General features: G+C 35.1%; 1 protein-coding gene across 8 annotated transcripts in view; it reads left to right on the top strand.

Annotated features, from left to right (window-relative positions):
- The window catches only part of Adamts6 (ADAM metallopeptidase with thrombospondin type 1 motif 6), a 250439-nt gene that overhangs the window by 110923 nt on the left and 119770 nt on the right, over nt 1-19746 (top strand). For 4 of the 8 annotated variants that reach the window (XR_013044769.1, XM_076551952.1, XM_076551953.1 and 1 more), the window contains 2 exons: nt 112-258; nt 8784-8925. Coding sequence is in view for 7 of the 8 variants with exons in the window: in XM_076551952.1 (XP_076408067.1) it covers nt 112-258; nt 8784-8925 (289 nt within the window). In the remaining variant the exon portion in view is untranslated. Of the gene's footprint in view, nt 1-111; nt 259-2982; nt 3120-5083; nt 5169-8783; nt 8926-19746 lie in introns of those variants that run through there. The other 4 variants (XM_042261591.2, XM_042261592.2, XM_042261593.2 and 1 more) reach the window with 4 other exon arrangements.

The following is a 19746-nucleotide window of genomic DNA, read 5'->3' as shown; positions in this document are numbered from 1 at the left end:
CTAATAAATGACCCAATAAGGAAATAAAGAATGTATAGTGGGCTTGTTGTTTTATTTTTCCTTACTTCTTTCTTTTATGTGTCTGTCTTCTGTTTCTTCCTCTTAAAACAGTTTTGGTATGAACCATGATGGAATTGGAAATTCTTGTGGGACGAAAGGTCATGAAGCAGCAAAACTTATGGCAGCTCATATTACTGCAAACACCAACCCCTTTTCCTGGTCTGCCTGCAGCCGAGACTACATCACCAGCTTTCTAGAGTAAGTAATCTCTGGAGAGTAATGATGAATCGCTCTAGAAGAAACTCACTGCCGAAGCCTCATGCATAGGGCTTCAGATTTGTCTCATTGGGCCCACTCAGATTTCAGGTCTCTCCCACATGCTTTCCTAAATCAGTGTGGCCCAAATAGTGAATGAGCTAGAAGTGGAAGAGAATGTATGTGTGATTGATAGAATGATGGATTAGAATTGTTCAGGAAATGGGAAGCATTTTCATAAAGAATTTACATTTGTATAATTTAGTAGAGAATAAGTCACACTTTAATTAAGTTATTCAGTATTTCATGATGTTGGTGAAGAACTGAATTGTTTAGGCTTCTCAGAGTATCTAATAGCAACAAATAAAAGCACCAACTAAACTAAGCATCCAGGAAGGGAGTGTTTTGAAGAAGGATTTAAGCTGTCCATCTTTTCCACAATTGGAGAAGCCTCTTCATGGTTATTAATGTGAATCCCAAGAATCTGATTCAATACATGTATGAGTGAGCACAAGTATACCTGTGTTTAGGAAAAGAGATTTTTTTTTTCTCATGTCACTCATGTGGGCACTCATATCGGACTTTAGGACCCAGTGGACTTGAGCGTTGCTTTCAGTGTGGCCCAGGCATGTTAGTTTATCTTTTTAATCTTAAAGGGTTATGAGTTTTTAAGTGAGTTTAAATCATAATGCTTACATCATTATATATTTTGTACATCATAATGTTCAGTGCTATATTATATAAATCAGCTGATATTCATTAAAATCATAAACATTACTATTTTAAGTAACATCAAGGTTGCAATAGTTTATTGCTGTACTATTACTTTAGCTGTTTGGTCCTAGTTTTTCACTTGGGGAGGTGAGGTTAAATGCAAATTGGACATTATTTTTAGAAAGTAGTTTATATTATACTTCATATTAGCACAATTGTATTAAAAAAGTTTTAAATTCAGACAATTTATGTAGGATAAAATTATGCCTTAAAATTTTCCTTAACTATTAGTAGCCAGGTCATAGAGTCTGAAAACTTGTGATTATGTAGAAAAGAGAGTTTAAATTACCCGGCACAGATCTTGAATTCAAAATCAAAAGATGAATGTTGAAAATAGGCTTTAAAAAATTTATTAGTACAATCATTCAGTTGGGAATTCATTTAAAAAAGTTGTCCTGAACTACTGTATTGTGAACTAAAAATTTTTAATCTTAGTAAGGAAACATTATAATATTATACTTGCCTAGTGTCAGATTGGGTGAAGTGCTTTAAAAAGACAATAAGGAATTTGGTTGATACCTTTGGTCATTTTTAACACAGAGCACTGAAAATATCATTTTTAAGTTGGTCTTTGATGAGCTCATTTACATAAATTGTAAACACTATTGAACTTCTCCTCCTTGTGGAAACTTTACCAGATCTGAAATTTCTCTCTTGTCTTGGCTTGTTTTCATAATAAAATCTCAGTCTCTATCATCATAAAGACAAACTGTGGAACATGCTCAGTATTTGTGTGTATTTTCAATGGCAGTCCTTCTCTTGAGCTGTAAAAGTGCTCTGTCTTGCTCTCTGTATTCTGTTTCCGTCCTCTCGGTGGATCTGCAGTTCATTAGTGAGTGCCAGCCTTGTACACTAAACACAGGACCATAGCCTGCTATTCCTGAGCCTTAGACATGTAGTAAAGCGTGTGTGTTCTTTATGTCCTACAAACATGCAGAAGCATAGATACACTGACTACTTTTGAGCTCCTGCCGGGTCTTGTGTAGTTGGAAATGTATTATGGCTGTTAAGACACTCCAAAAGGACTCTGTGATTACTGCTAAAATATAATGAACTGATCACTTCCTTGGTGAGGGATGTAGAACGAGTAACCCTTGCATTATAGCAGTCTGTTGAATTAATGGAAGTAATTAATCTGAAGACATTATTTAATCTTAATTGTTTTCCTGTATTTTGTACATATAAGCAAAATGAATGTTGACAGGATTCTAATGGGCATATTTATCCTGTATTTTATAAAAAGTGTTCTTTTGGGTATCCATATGGAAATGCCTGAAGTTAAAACTACTAGGAAATGGATAAATGTTAGAAGAAAAAAAGGACTTGGGAGAAAACTCAGCTCTCCCTTATCCACTAATAATAAACTAACTAAAATCTTACTATAATTTGTCCAAGCAACAAAAGATTTTAAACATAAGCTTTGTTAAAAAGATCAGTTCACTGGATCACAAGGATAAAATAGTATTTTTAAAAGATTTCTTTGTTCTTTTTTCTATGCATTGAGCTTAATTGCTTTAACATCTATGAGTGATGTCTTTATCTGTATTTGTATCTATATTTAAATCCAGAGGCATTTTGCAGTTTGATCAAGGATTCAGTTTACATCTATGTTTTGTAGTTGGCTCAAAAAAGGTCAAAGCACTTTATTTTAGCTCTTCTTTTCAAGAAAAAGAAACCTTGAAAGAAGTAATTACTAAGGAACTGCCACCCAATCAACAAAATGCATAACTTCCTCTACTTAGAGACTGTATAGAACAAGAATGATCGATGACTTAACAATGAGCTTTCGACGATTTATAGAGATCCATTATTCACTGTTTAACTGGAAAAACAAAACCCAAGACATGGCCTTAAAATGCCACTAGAATGCAGTCTCTCATGTCATTCTGCAACACTAGGTGCTATTGATCAATCAGGAGATGGTGTTTACCAACTCCCAATATTTTTTTTCAGATTTCTTAAACTCGGTGATTCAATAAGTGGTTCATGAATCGCCCAGAAGCCGTCCTGATTAAATAATAAAGAACCCATTACCGTTAAAATGGACGTGTTATGCCAGCTTCTGATGTTTTCCGAAGACGGCTTTGCAGGTAGTGTCCTTCCTATCTGCCTGCGGGACTCACTTATTTACTTATTTAGAAAATAGAAAAAGATGAACCTGGTATGAAGGCTTGCTTAACTCATTGACTATGGGCTAGTTTACCAGGCAGTGAAAAGCAGATAGCTGTAGCTTAAGATAGCTTTCCAGCCATTCCCAACCAATTAGAAGTAGTTCAGAGCAATTTCATATTATTTCTAAAAGATATGGGGGCTTTGTGAGTCATCTTTTGCCCTATTTAAAGTCTGTCAAATTGCTTGAACTCTCAAGGAGCTGTAGCATAATTGCTTGGCATTTCAAGTTATATACAGACTCTGTTTCATACAAGGGTGTAAACTGATTAAATACACTGAGCGACATCATTATGACTGAAGGGGAACTAAGAAGGTTGAGAGAAGTGATGTACGATGGACAAGATGGCCAATGCACTCATATTTGCTATCTAGAAATTGCGCTCGAAGCTTAGCTTCTCCCTGTTAAATGGAAAACATCTTCTTAGGTGGAGCCTCCCCTCACCCTTCCAAAAATTGTAGTATCCAAGAAATGACCTGCCAGAACAAGTTTCTCCTTCAGTCTGTCTGACACACCTTGAGACTTTTGCTCTAAACATGAGTGTCTTTGACAAGTTGTCATTTTGTGTCGAGTGGGTATTGAGTCACCATTCATAGCATGAGACTTGTGTCTTTGAAGCTTCAAGTTAGTTGTATCCCAACATTCATGTTGTACAGTGAGTGACAGGACAAATAGGTTTGATTTTAGATCCCTTTGCACTTACCTGAGTAAGTTATTACATAGCTATGTTTGGTTCAAACATTGTTAGTTTGAGAAAAAATGATAAAGCTACTCATGAGAAGATAGTAGATAAGAATTTAACTTGATGTAAATGATATCAACCTAGTTCATGCTTAATTCATATGTATCAGCATACCTTTGTGAAAAAAACAGGTGGCATTAAGTTATACTTCTGTGTTGATAAGGTACTGTAGGTGCATACAACTTGGGTAGATGTACCTTTAGATTGGCTCACTGTATAGACTAAAGCTCCATTCTTTATAATCTGTTTTAGTAAGAATAAACTTTAAATCTCAATTAGTAATCCATCCTCATGTGTTCTAGAAACAAAACCAGGAGGACATATTTTATAAAGATCTATAATTTTATTAGGAGACTGAAATTTGGCTCATATTGTTTTCAAGGTTGACTTTGGGACTCTGTGAGTAAGTACTCACTAACTTAGAAGTGGGGTACATAAAATGACTTTCCCATCACAATGCAAAGAGTTTTAGAAATATAAATATATGTTGATTTACTATGATTTTTTCATAATCAACGAAGATGTATATTTGTAGACTGATATATATTTTACCTTGTCTTGGAAGGTTAAATAAAAACACAGATTGTCAATTTAATGATTATTTATATTTATAACACATTAACTAGGGTTTGGATTTTTGTTGGGAAATATAAACTGCTGGAAAACTAATTATAGATTTAATTTTATGCATTTAGTTTTATGTTGGACAAATATATTAAAAGTTATAGCCTCTTACAGATGAATACTAATAGTTCTGTATATATAGTTTATTAATGAGTAAAGTTTAAGTTTTCTGAATGAAAAAAATTTATGTGACCCTCAAGACACAAACCATTTATCTTAGTAATTGTTGTTAATGAGAAAATTCCAGAAATGTCTATAGATTTATCACTGCTATTGTTATTTGATACTAGCATGGATTACACTAGGCTTGGCATAGTAAGACTTATTGCTTCTCAGTTAACTAAATTCTAGATTAAACTAGAACTTTCCTTAGCTTCTGTTTTGTTACAAGAACATTATAAAGTGTAAGACTATGTAACATTTTCATAAAAAGGAATCAGAAATACTAGATATAGTGGTATATGAACATGTAAGGTATGTGACCCAATCTTAAATTGAGTACTTCAACTCCTTTTAAACAGGCGTTCTAAAATAAGCAGATGGGTGGCGAAGAAGAGCTGTTATTGAGAAGAGTACAGAGAGCTGGGCATGTAGCACACTCCTGTAAGTCCAGCACTCAGATAGCTGAGAGAGACCACCTTGGTCTATATAAAGAGACTGTCGCAAAAACCAAACAGAATAAAAATAAATAAATTATCGTCAATTCATCTGGAGGATATGGGAGATGAGTAGGCAAGGAAGGACTATCGTAGAGAAAAGTGAATAAAAGCAACATATGATGATGTATGAAGAAACTACAATGAAACCCATTAATTTGTATGATAACTTAAAATAATATTAAAAAAATTATTCATGTAGAGTTTGGGAGATGGCTTGATGCAGTGTTTCTCAATATAGGGGTGGCAACCCCTGTGAGGTCGAATGACCCTTTCATAGGGGTCAATATCAGATATTCTACATATCCGGTATTTTCATTATAATTAATAACAGTAGCAAGATTACAGTTATGAAGTAGGAATGAAAATAATTTTATGACTGGGGAGTCACCACAACCTGAAGGATTGTAGCATTAGGAAGGTTGAGAACTACTGGCTTAGTGGATAAAGTGGTATGCAAGCATGAGTACCTAATTCTGGATCCCAGAACCCATGCCAAAGGCCAGGTACAGTGGAATAGAGCTGTAGGCCCAAAGTGTGTTTTTTGAGGGGTGGCTAGCTGAATCCTGGGGTTTGTTGGGCAGCCAGTCTAACTAAAACGGCTGGTCTAGGTTCAGTGACAGACTGTCTCAAAAATCAGATGGAGATAATTGAGGAAGACATCCTGAAACTAACCTCTGGCTTCCACACAACTGCAGGGGTGAGTACACCCTTACACACATGCATCTACCTATACCGTGAGGAGTGGTTAGAGAGAAGTTACTAGTGTAAAACCAGAAATCAGACATTACCTCATGAACATTTAAAAATCAGAAGAGCAGCTAGTCATAGGAAAAATTTATTAGAATTGAGTGCTCAGAAATTCTTTGGTTAAACACACATATGAAGGACAGAGAGGGGAGGAGGGAGGGGGAAGTGAGAGAGAGAGAGAGAGAGAGAGAGAGAGAGAGAGAGAGAGAGAGAGAGAGAGAGAGAGAGAGAGAGAGAGAGAAACAGAGAGACAGAGAGAGAGAGACAGAGAGAGAGAGACAGAGAGAGAGAGGGAGAGAAACTCTTCTGATAGAATCAAATCTGCATCCCACAGATCTGTGTTCTTTGCCTTCTGTGTCTATATCTGTACTACTTCAGAATGGTAGTTGATAGCTTAGAAGCATGAAAATACCTTGAAGTACTTTTCTTCTTAAGAGTCAGTTAGTAATAATTATACTCAGCTGGGTAGTGGTGGCACACGCCTTTAATCCCAGCACTCGGGATTAAAGCAGAGGCAGGCAGATCTCTGTAAGTTCAAGGCCAGCCTGGTCTGTAGAGAAAGTTCCTTTTTTCTTTTATTGAATGGAGAGTTTTAATCTTCTGTAAAGTGTACTGGACAAGGAGAACTGGTCTTGTGTAGCTATTTAATAATAAAAAAAAGAAATAGGTGCTTCCTGGGACCTAAAATAAGAATACACTTTGGGGACCAACTCTTTGGAGAGTTTTGGCCTTAGGTCCTAACCATGCCTGGCACTGTTGGCTCTGAAGGTCTTTTCAGTGCTTGTCTGATCTGATTTTTTTTAAAGAAAAGAATATGGTTAGAAGATCACTATATCAAAACAAGAACATTAAATGAAATAATTAGTTTTGCTTCTTCCTAAATCAAGCCAATTTTACCATCAGGAAAAAGTTAGTTCCTTTGTGTATCTATCTTTAAATTCCCTTCTGAGGGTCACATAGTTCTACCTCTGAATTTTTTAGTTCAATTTTCTGTATTTCTGAAAGTCACTATATGTAGTATTTGTAATGAGTTCTGTACTGGTGCCAGTTAGGTAATTATATCCTACACTTTTTTGTTATGCTGCTGATAAATATTTATAACCTAAAAGGTCTTGTATGTGAATTCTTCAGTATATAATTTAATTTTTCTTTTGATTTGTAGTAGTATTTACTTATTTTTATTATATGTTCAATTCCTTTTATAAATATATGTATAGTTTTATTGTAAATGATGGAACTTATAATTTGGAAAGAAAATTTAGAAGTTAATCCTCTAATTCAGTTATCCCAATAATATTCTATATTATCAAAATAGTCATTTTTTTTTACTTTGTACTTACTATAAAATATTACCCCTTTGTCATTAACTTTAATATATTTTTGATATTACTAGTAGGGTTTTACTTGACTCAAGTTTTACACATCATAATATCAAAAGTGCTATTTTTTCACCTAACAATAAATGTGCTTACTGAGCTCCATGACAATATCTCTCAGCTTGCAACAGGAAGGAAGCAAGTATTGGGAAGAACAAGCCTTGAGCGGTACTGATGGACATGTCAAAGCCCATCTATGTTAGTGCAGTGGTACCACAGCATTTTCTTTCAAGATTAACAAAGAGAAGTGTACGGCTGAGAAGGCCATCTTGTATCCCTTTGGTCTGGGCCACCTTAAGAATAGCACAGTTCAGGTTTTAAAGACGCTAATGGCTGCTGTGTAGATAATCATTTTATCTAACAAGATGCCTTTTACATTTTAACAAATAAAAAAACTTGTCAGTGAATTGAAACTCATTGTTTTGTAGGAGTCTTTCTTCCCTGTTTGTAAATGAAAATTCGTGCTGTCCTAAATAACAGTTGAGGAACTTCAACTTGTCAAGTTATTTTCCTTTGGCAAAGTGGATGGAAAAGATTTGGGGAAAAAGCAGAGGTCCTGGCACAATGGACAGGAATGCTGGAAAGAATTTTTAAGTGTTGGCATAGGAATTCTTTAAAAATCCGAACTCACATGTGAAGTGAAAGTAAAAAAGCATCTGTCCTATTTTATGCACACTGGATAAATAAAAATGAACAGTTATATTCAGCAAAGTCTAGAGCTCTTTAAAGTAAGGTATTCTGTCTGGCTTTTGGCAACCTTTATGTTATTTGTTCCACTGAATTAAAATATTATGTTTTAGTGAAGGCATACTTTGTAAAGCAGAAATTATGTAGAAAGGAGAACATTCCCTTTTCCTAGCTCTGATGACCTCAGATGAAATATGAAATCTTTGAGAGACTAAACATTTCTAGGGTATGTGAGAGAGACCTTTGGACCTTGGCCCCAGCTGCCATTCAGCCCACTAACTAGTGCCATGTCTTACTGCAGCATCTTTTGTTCTGTCTAAGGGGATAAATTAAGTCTTTAAGATTGCAGCTATAATTATTTTTGTTTAATTTTCCACAATTCATGTTTTTAATTCTACTACCAGATGTGGTTATATTTTCAATGAAAACAAACAAGAAACTTAGAGTAATATGAAATTCTGTTTTGATTCCTTCAGAACTAGTTTAAACCAGTATTTTAAAGGCCAGCAGGACATTTTCAGATTGTTGTCTGAGATGCTCCCATTGTGTTTTGGTGCTGGAGAAAAAGAATTTGGAGCTCTCATTCAGGTGTCTGTAAAACTACTCTATTTTGCTATATGATTATTAGTACAATGTGTTGTTTTCATGCATCAAATTATTAAAACAAAGATCTCAACACATGGTTTCATAATTGTGACTGAAATAGTCTACAGAGTACCTAATTTCCTCTGATCCTTTATGTTGAACAGTTCAGGCCGTGGTACTTGCCTTGATAATGAGCCTCCCAAGCGTGACTTTCTTTATCCAGCTGTGGCCCCAGGTCAGGTGTATGATGCTGATGAGCAATGTCGTTTCCAGTATGGAGCAACATCCCGCCAATGCAAATACGGGGTAAGAGGTCTTAATCCTTATGTTCAGTCATTTATATATGTTCTCTTGTGACACATGTTCAAGTGGAATCATGATGAACTTAGTTTGCGTTTCGAGCATTATTAGTTTACATAATGCCTTTTACACTGATTTTTCTGAGATTGTTTATATAATATCTATTTGTAAATATTTGAATAATAACTAAATTAACATATTTCACAATTTTTTTGTTAATGAAGCAAACAGAATTTTAGTAACTTTACGTGCATTTACTTTTTAAATCTCAGCTCATGATGCCAATTTTACTTTGTCTTTTAAAATATTTTAGTTTTAAGGACTCCTCTACTGCCTTTTCCTGGCACTCTTATAACTGTGCTAAAGGGCATTTTCACTGGCCTCTTGCCTTTACCTTAATTCAGTCTAGCTAGAACTGAGTCACCTCTATGGCTTCACCCACTGCCCACTTTCCAACACAACAACTGAGGAGGAACAAGGTGACACCAGCCCGCGGAATGAGAAAAAGGGAAATAGCTGTGGAAAAAACTGTGAGCAGCATGACTTTCTCTTCATGTGTGCCTAAAACAAGTCACAGGGCCATATTAGAAACCATTAAAACGCTTTTAATTTCACAGATAATTTTGTCTCTAATATAGGAATGTGTTGAATGAAAAAAACGGATTCTAAAATGTCAATCTGTGTGCCAAAAAATACTTAGGCTTTAAAACCAAATCTAAAGGCTTGGTTCTTATTGTGGTACAGATAGCCTAAATTCTTAGAAAATGATAACAATACAAAGAATTAAGTTTTAAAATAGTATTATTAGACTACATACTCACTGTCCTTTACCATTTACTCCTCTTGGACATGGAGCAATGGGAGGCATTAAAACACATATCTTGGGTGACAAATATATTGTTATTCTTGGTAGACCTTGGCAGTACTTTCAAGATTGTGTGTGATTATCTGGGTATGTAGAGACACATGTAAAACTTTGATTTCTCCTGTTTCTTTGTAAAGTCTTAGTTCTGAAAGGATCTAGTTTCTTTTGTTCCTAAATTCTCCTTTTTCCTAAAAGAAAGTCACCCAAGCATTAATCACAGTGATTAATTAATTACTACATGTACTCAGTGATCAATGAGATCAGAGATGCTTTCCACGATCACTCACAGTGTTTCCCATTTTTCTGTTCACTAGTGAGACAGTCTACATTGTACTTTTTATTCTGGAAATTGTGTTTGGAAATTATCTACCATCCATAAGCTTCTATGGTAGATAATTTATGTTATTATTATTTATTATTATTACATTTATGGGATTATGAATGTAATTTTTTTTGATGAACAAATTAATTTTAAAATTGATTTGATTCTTCTCACTTAGTATAGAAGGCTCACTTTTTCTAGATGGATAGAAATGAGATGTTGTAATTACAAAACTTCATTTTCTGCTTTTTGAATCTTTCTATATAATGGTTATGCTGACTTCTATATCAGAAATAAAATAAAATCAGAAAACTTTGTGAAGACAGCATTTGTAGAGATAATTTCTTATATTTTTGTCATGAACCCTTTCTACTTGTTTTTCAATGAAATACTGATTTCACTAGATACATATTCTATATGGAATTTTTATGCTCTTTTTATATTCTACTATACATTTCTAGTTAGGATTCTTGATTTCTGATAAGATTCTTTAAAATCTCTCCTGCCTCTTTATCTTGAACGTTGGGTGCCAGATGCAAGACAAATTGCTAAACGGTCTTATTAATAAAAACCTGGAGCCAGATATTGGGGTGAAAACTGAGAGATTAGAGAAATAGGACAAGCCAGAACCAACTCACCTTACCAACTCCTCAGCCTCTAGAGAGAGCTACTTCCTGTATACCCATGCCTATATGCCTTTCTGTCCCTGCCATCTTATTTCCTCTCTCCGCCCAGCTCTATCACTTCCTGTCTGTCTGTACAGACTTCCAGACCTCTATGGTTAACTAGTGCTAGGATTAAAAGTTTGTGCCACCGTGCCGTGCCTGGCTTTGTTCCCCAGTGTGGCCTTGAACTCACAGAGATTTGGATGAATCTCTGCCTCCTGAATGCTAGATTAAGGGCGAGTGCTACCACTGCCTGACCTCTATTTTTAGTATAATGGCTGGCTTTGTCCTCTGATGCTCAAATAAGCTTTATTGGGGTGCACAAATAAAATATCATCACAGGTTCATATAATTATCATACCCAATTTACACTGGTTTTTATCTTATGTTTTCCTAACATTTATGACATAAATATAAATACTACTTTGGAAATCAATTGACTCTTTGAAGACTGAGTCCAGTCTGGTGAGCACGTTGTGCTTCAGGAGGCAGCTGAAGGGAAAGATGACCTGAGTGTAAGGTACTAAGGTGGGTATGATATCATAACACACTGATATGAGACTAGGGAACAGTTGCCTTGAAATGATTCCTATTTTGAAAACGAATGACTTCTGGAAAGATTTTAAACAGTTATAGAATGAACCATAACTGCTACAGTGATACCTTTTCCCATCCCTTTCACTTTGGACATTTTGTAGTGATTGAGAATTTATCAATGCTCAACTTATCAATACTCCATAATTTCTTAGTGACTTCTTAGTGTATGTGTTCAGTTATATATTTGTTAATCACATTTGGGTATTTTTTGGAGCAGTTTTCCACAGTTATCATTACCTATTATCTAATTTTGTTTTCAGATTATCCATAAATTCTAGCAGGATAGAAAAGAAAATATAGTAGTTATAAATACAAAGAACAGAATAGCAGTGTAATATATAGATTAATATATTTGCATAATCTGGTAACCTACAAATGATAGTCAGTGATACATAGCTGTTATATAGTACCTTTTTCTGAGATACTTCAGACTGCATTGACAAAATTTATAATGATTTTATAGTAGTTTATAGATGGGGAAACTAAAATTAAAGTATGTGATTTGTACACTCCTAGATTAAAAACATGTAGAGATTTGACTCTGTCACATCTGTTGCTTCTAGGTATAGTAATTGTGCTAATAAAATAAAGATTGTAGATGTGTTTGTTATAGAGAACACTATAGTCTTCATCAGGTAATGTCTCATTCCTGATTAGTAAACTTCTCAAAACTCTTCATCTTAGCCCTGTCTTTTGGGAGAGAAGTAATCTCTAAAATTACTGTTTGGGGACATACATTCTCGGATGTCTGAAATCTTAAATTGTGGCATCTTGGAATGATGGAATTTCTTACCACCACCACCACCACCACCACCACCACCACCACCACCACCACCACCACCACCACCTCCACCTCATGTAGCTCAGGCTGACCTTAAACTTGCTATATAGTTGGGGATGACCTTGAGCTCCTGAACCTCCTTGCTCCTCTCAATTGCTGGGATTCTAGGCATGATATCATACTCAGTTTATGTGGTGCTGGGGATCAAACTCAGGCCACTGTGCAGGTCAAACAGGTAGTCTGCCAACTAAGCTACATCCTCAATCTTATTATCTGTCATTACAAAAAAAGTTAGGGACCAGATAAATGATTGATTTGATGAGTAAAGGCATTTTACCACTAAGCCTGAGGACCTGTGTTTGATCTTGGAACCTGCATGGTGGAAGGAAGGAAAGAACTAACTCCTGCAAGTTGTCCTCTGGCTTCCACAGCTGTGTGCGAAAGTTTGTGTGTGTGCTTCTTTCAGATAAGCTGCAGCGTGTAAAGCTAGATCTTTATTATCTTCAAATATCGCCCAACTCTGAGTCTAAGGATGATTTTTCGGTGCTTCTTAGAAAAAGTTCATTGCAAATAAAGCAACAGAACCGCTGTCTCTAGAAGTGTTATTTATTTATTTATTTTATTATTTTATTATTTTATTATTTATTTATTTATTTATTTATTTATTTATTTATTATTCAGAGCATCAGGCTCATAAAGCTCTGTAGAACCTATTATGCCACTTCTCTTCCACTTCTCACTTGTCTTTCATTTTCAATATCTTTATTAGAAAATAATCATAAAAACTAAACTGGCCGAAAGCATATTGCAATAAAAATAAGTTTAAACGTAGAAAGGAATTCACTTATAGCTTATATGATATATGTGGGGGATCTTTATGGCTGCATTCCAAAAATCATAGATTAGGGCTCTTTCAGATTTTGCTCCTTATTTCTTGATTCTGTCACTTTAAATCATACCCAAACCATAGTTTTCAGATAACACTTAAGAATTTAATATAGGTTCATGATACCTAATATATAATGAACTATTAACTGAAGGGATGAGTGTTCATCTGCAGATAGATTTAAGTCACATAAGTTTTATAGACATCATAGTTTTGTGTAATTCGTGGATACTTTTTTCTTGTATGTGAATATTGTCATTATTCATAAAGCTACTGCATACATCTTCAGTAGTATGTTGCAAATTCTGTGCTTTTAATATAGAACTAAATGATGTTCTATCAGTAGATAAGATATTCTCATCCATAAATGAAAACCCATTATCTAGCACATGGTTTCACAAGAGACCATAATGTTTTTTGGAATATAATATTTTTAACAAAATACTTTAAATTTAAAAAGTCTGTTCACCATTCACTATTACCTATAATGTTAAGCTGACCATCAGTAAATTTTATTCATTCATAGAAAACTTTTCAGTGAACAACAGCCTAATTGTTTTTGTAAACTTCAGGTAGCGAGAGCATTTACAAGATTGCATATATATTTCATGTGCTGGGCACATATTAGACATTCAAGAAGTGTTTCCATTTCTTCTGTGAATATCTGTCATTTGTGGTTATATTCATAAACAGCAGCTACACTAAGAGGAGAAGATGAACCTTCTGTGATTTGAGAGCATGGGAAAATTTTGAGAGCCACATATTGACTCAATTTCACCTTTTACTCTAACTCGAGTGGAATTTCTCTTGAGACAGGACTTCTGTCTGATCATTCTGTATTTAAAAACATCTCCCAGTTGTTCTCAGTCACATCATGTTAGTAAATTCCTTAATTGTTTTGCTTAGTTGATTGCTTGATAGTTAAATGATGCTTTCCTTGATAATCTTCCCTAAACTTATGCACGTTTATTCATTCACATGCATAAGTCCTAGAATTTTTCCTTGCTTTTTTCTCATTAGCATTTATTACTTTCTAATATAGTATTTATTTTCATTCTGTTTACTGCTATGTACCCTCCTAGAATCTGCATAACTTGCCTTCAGAACAGTTCCCAGCTCAGTGCAGCTCATTGTAACAACATTCTGCCAGCTGTGTATTTCTCCCATAGGGTGGGGCTTAGGTTTAATAAGGAAGCAGTTGTTTACCCTCACCAAAATCCTGCCATATCACACCGGGAGCTTATCTTGTCTGGCAAGTTACTATTGGTAGCATACTGGGTCCTTCGTCGGGTTCATGACTTTTGGTGATTGTGGATGCCTTTTCTATCCTCCCCCCAAACTTGTGCAGTGTCTTCCAGCACTGTGAATGCTAGCCAGCAGGGAAGCATCCAGCTCAGTTCCAACTTGATTCCTCTGTGTTCTGTGTCCAAAGTGTTTGTTGTCTTCAGCAACAGAGTCTTACTCTATATAGACTACAGCTTTAAGTGCCTTCAGACCTTGTTGCTTTTGCTTATTATTTTATCACTACAAATTGTGATTCAAATCATTATTGCTTTGTCATTAAGACATACTCATATAGACAGGGTGGGGGGTAGCACACACCTTTAATCCCAGCACTTGGGAGGCAGAGGCAGGAGGATCTCTGTGAGTTCAAGGCCAGCCTCGTCTTCAGAGTGAGTTGCCTTGAAAAACCAAAACCAAACCAAACAAACAAAAAGAATCATTCATATAATTGCAAATGAACTTTGTTAGTATTTTTGAATATTGTTGGTTGTCTGAACAATGTTTAAAAATAGATGCAGAGAAATCAGAAGATAGTGTTGAAATAATGAAAAGTATATTGAGAAATACATATAAGAAAAGTTTACAGAAAATGAGTTTTAGTAGTTGGGGTTTTTGTTCATAATGTGCTTTACTTTTAAAGCTAAATGCTGTTTTTATTCTCTACAAAAACATTTTCAATACTCACAGTTATCTTTGATTTCTAAAGTAGGTCCATGGATTAATTATTCAGTTTTCAGGCATTAAATATATAATGGTTATATTGAGAAAAATAGAATTCTCTTAAATATCTTAAGGTAGCATACATATTCTTCAGTGTGGTTTAATACAGACTTATAGAGAAAAGGACACTGAAATTCTTTAGTCCTGCAGTAATCTCTGGAATCCAAACATATATAATTACTCAACATATAATTAATTGTTTAAAGGTTGCTTTGATTTTTACTTTACCCCAATTCCAAGCCAAATCCTAGTTCCAGAGTCAAATGTAGGCCTAAAAGTTGGTGATTTTCATTTTTATAACCATTTTGATATCTTTTTTTAAAGCCTTCAAATTGTTGATTGTTTAACCGAAATTTCTAGATCCTGTTTTATTGTTGTTGTTCCCTTTCTAGGATCTCATTCAGTTAATCGCCTACTTAGTGGGCTTGAGCTCTTTAAGGACTAAGTGTGCACATGCTATCTTGTTTGGTTTGGATTCTTAGACCTAAGCCAGGCCACAGGGTTAGCAGATGTAGGTTTTCTATTTCTCTTTGCTGATATTCCTTACTGACCACTTCGAGCCTTTACTCTCCTCATTGACCGTGTTTACTGCAACTGATAGGACGATGAGGACCCTGAGACTGTTGTACAATTACTACCAAGGACCCAGCACAGCACAAAGGTTAACATTTCCCTCAATCTGGAAAATCATTCATTATCTCTGATTATGATTTCAAGATAGCAGGCAGGCTTTCTCATAATTAGAGAAAAATTATGAAACATATGAAGACCTATAAAGGGAAGAGTTTCCTTTATTGGTCATAGTAAATGGCTTGGTAGCTTCATTTAAAAAACCCAAATTCTATTGAAGTCATGAGGGCAGGTGAAGAAACAGTTAAAAGATACACCTTTTATATTAATTTTTAAAGATAAATTTATTGAGTTCACTGCAAGAAGGCTGTGGGATGGGCAGTAACTAGATTACTACCCACCTTACATTAATTTAAAAAAAAATAAGTTGATACCTTTCTGAGGAGTGAATAGGGGTGTGGATGGGAGGGAGTGTAGGGGGGTAGAAGAAGGGAAAGGAGGGGGAACTGGGATTGGTATGTAAAATGAAAAGAAAATTTTAAATTAAAAAAAATAAAAATATATATAAAACAACAGATTGATAAATGGGTTCAAGTCTCAGTTTTTATTAAAGTGATCTCTGGTGCATGCAAATGCGCTTACAGACCTATATCTCTAAGAAGGAAGTCCAGTGAGCTGTATGATTTGGACTGCAAAGGACTAGCTGACTGGGATGCCGGGGAAATGCCAGCAGGGATTTAATTGAGCAAATGTTTTTCTGGGTGAAAAATAACTTCCTTAAGAAATTAGGACCCTAGCTTGTACCTCACAAGAGAACAAAACAAAACTTTTTTTTTTTAAATCAACTACTTCAACTACCTGATACCAAGCAAATAAATCAACTTGAAAGCCAATTCAGTGAAAACCTTAGAATGTGTGACAGAAACACTTGCGTTTGACTGTACTTTCATAACTCAAAAGCTATAGCATGATGAGAGATAAAAATAAACCCACTAAAGGTAGACTGAATATAGGTAATAAACAACATAAGCAAATAATCCAACATGAAGCCAACAATCATTGTCTCAAGAGAAAAAAAGATAGGAAAACCTTGACAGGAGGGTAAGAGACATGAGGTTAAAAAGAGAAGACACAAAATTGTGCTGGCTAGGCATAGGGAGAGGGTAAGATAGAGGTCTGTTAAAGGAACCAGAATCAAAGAAAAGTACAAATTCTCAGAGCATGTATCTGAAAACCAAACAAACAATAGCACTGAAGTAAGATCTTCAAACTCTTGAAAGAAGTTAAAATGACTTTTTACATTTTACATTACACACTAGAGCATTGGCCTAAAACGTGATCATAATGTCTTCAAATGTTCAGGTAAGATTAATGTCAGCTTGGCACTGTATATTCAATTAAAATATTTAAAATGAGGATAAATAAAATATATGTTCAGAAAAATAAGGAGAAGAATTCTTTGGTTAGATAATTACTAAAGGATCTATGTCAAAAAAGAAATTGGATTCAGGGCACTGGCAAGCACACAGATCTATCTAAATAAATATTATGGGCAGTGGGTGTTAGAGTAACTTTTAGATTTCTGTAGACAAAATTTTCTCTCCAAAAATTAACAGAATAAGGTAGGGTTGCCAACTTTTAATTTTTCTAAAAGGAACAGTTTGTAAATCATGTTTTAAGTACACAGATTCTGTCCCTGACTTACAGTCTCTGGTTAACAACAGCTAATTAAAAATAGTAAAACTGAAGAAATAATGATTGTCTATTAAAATGAAAAATTATGGGCTGGAGAGATGGCTCAGAGGTTAAGAGCGCTGACTGCTCTTCCAGAGGTCCTGAGTTCAATTCCCAGCAACCACATGGTGGCTCACAACCACCTATAATGAGATCTGATGCCCTCTTCTGACCTGCAGACGTACATGCAGTCAGAACACTGTATACATAATAAATCTTGAAAATTTTTTTTTAGCCAGGTGGTGGTGGCGCACGCCTTTAATCCCAGCACTCGGGAGGCAGAGCCAGGTGTATTTCTGTGAGTTCGAGGCCAGCCTAGTCTCCAAAGCGAGTTCCAGGAAAGGCGCAAAGCTACACATAGAAACCCTGTCTCAAAAAAAATTTTTTTTAATGAAAAATTAAAAAAGGTGTCAGGGCTGAAGAGATAGTTCAGTGGTTAAGGGAACTGGCTGTCTTCCAGATGACCAGGGTTTCATCCCCAGCACCTACACAGAGGCTCACAACTGTCTGTAACTCTAGTTTCTAGGGATTGGTGCCCTTTTCTGGCCTCTGTGGTTCCCAACTATGCAAGTGGTACACAGATATGCATGTAGGAAAGAGAGTATAATGAAAAATTACTACATCGGTATTGTTCTAGTTTTATCAGAGAAATTAAAAGCATTGACTTCCCTGGTCCCTGTGATTCTATGTGATAATATTTCTGCATTATGCTAACATGTCTGGTGGGTGGTAGAGTCTCAGTAAATATTTGCAAATGGAAAGGAAATATTGCTATCACTATTTCAATCTTTTCCTGATTGTAGTTGACCCCATGAAACTAAAGATTCCATCTCAAATTTTCACTCTCATGTACTGTCATTTAACAGAAATATCTTTTAGAGGAGTTGTTGATGATTTCTTTCTTCTTCCTTAAACTTGAAGGCCAGCAGAGTACAGGTTTCCCTGAGTCTCCCCAAAGTGAAATCTAAGATACTAAAGGAAGCCCTAGCGCAGAGGCAATGATTTATTCACCTAGAGAAGTCATGAAACTAATCGTAATAAGGCTGAACTTCTGTCGGGAATGATGAACACATGCAAGAAAATTGTTGCTCCTGAGCTAAGCTGAGGGAAAAAGAAAACATTATTCCCGTCCACTAACTGTACCTATCACCTTATATATTTCATTTAGGAAAGGAATTTAACAAGTATGATCTGTGTTATATAGAACTTTCTCAAGAGATAAAAACCTTTCAGCCTGCAGTTAACTTCATTATAGCTTGAAACCTTCATGAAAGTATTTATTCAGCAATTAATAATATTCATGTGCAAACAAAACTGTCCAACTAAATAGGTTGCCCATATTCTAGAACTTCTTCCTTGGTGTGAAATGAGCTTTTCTTGTATTTTGTCTTTCTCTTCTTAAATTCAGTATCAAAATTCTTTCTTACTCAGATGAAATGCCAACTTTGAGTTCTGCTGGAAAAGCTTTCTGTGATCTCTGTGACTACTTTAACAGTTCAAGTGTGTTTTCCAGTGTGGGTCGGCAGACCCTTGCTGCATGTAGCAATGTGTGATAAATTAATCCCTAGCAAAATGCCAATCTTTAGGAAGCCAGTAAGGTAATACACTCCTGCTAGATGCCGAAATCTGTTTTTCAAAGATCAAAGGAAGGTGTATTGTCAATCTGGACATCACAATTTTAAAAAGGACCTTACTCACTTGTCACTTTGGGTAGATGTGTTCAAAGGTGCTTTTAGAAAATAATGTTTCTACAACACAACTAAATTGTGTGTGTTTTTAATGGATGTTCTGAGTATTATCTTCAAGAGTAGAATCCTCATCAAATAGTTTTGTATAAAGTATATTTTAGGCTTCTTTTTGCCTTTATCTAAAGTAAGATTTAGACCCAACAAAAAGAAAAAGTATTCAGAATCTTGTCCAGAGATAATCTATGCATTATCTTTTTTCACATTTTAAATATATTGTTCTATTAAATGTGTCTCTGTGAACTCATTGTTGCTTGAATTTGGATAGGCTTTTACACATAGTTTAATATTTTAAAACCTTTAAATAGTAGCAGTCCAGCTGCTTCTAAAATGTTAAACTAAAAGAATGTACTGAAAATACATTGTAAGAACAAGTAAGTATTATTTTTATTGAGTTCCATTATAAAAAGAGCATTTTAGGTTGATACTATGATTCCCAGAAGGCTCTTCTAATGTTTTCTTTTTTAACTCACTAGTCTTTAAATAGAGTTTTAAAAATTGAAGTATATTTAATTTTTTAATTTAGTTTTTATTTTGTGTGTATAAGTGTTTTGCCTGCATGTATGTCTGTGCATCAGGTGAATGCCTGGTACCTATGAAGGCCACAGGGCATTGGAATTCCTAGAACTGGAGTTACAGATGGTTCTGAGCTGCCATG

The sequence above is a fragment of the Peromyscus maniculatus genome, chromosome 15 (assembly GCF_049852395.1).
Source record: "Peromyscus maniculatus bairdii isolate BWxNUB_F1_BW_parent chromosome 15, HU_Pman_BW_mat_3.1, whole genome shotgun sequence".
Classification (NCBI taxonomy): Eukaryota; Metazoa; Chordata; class Mammalia; order Rodentia; family Cricetidae; genus Peromyscus; species Peromyscus maniculatus.
The sequence above is the reverse complement of the archived record's forward strand: the minus strand, read 5'-3'. Positions and strand labels throughout refer to the sequence as shown.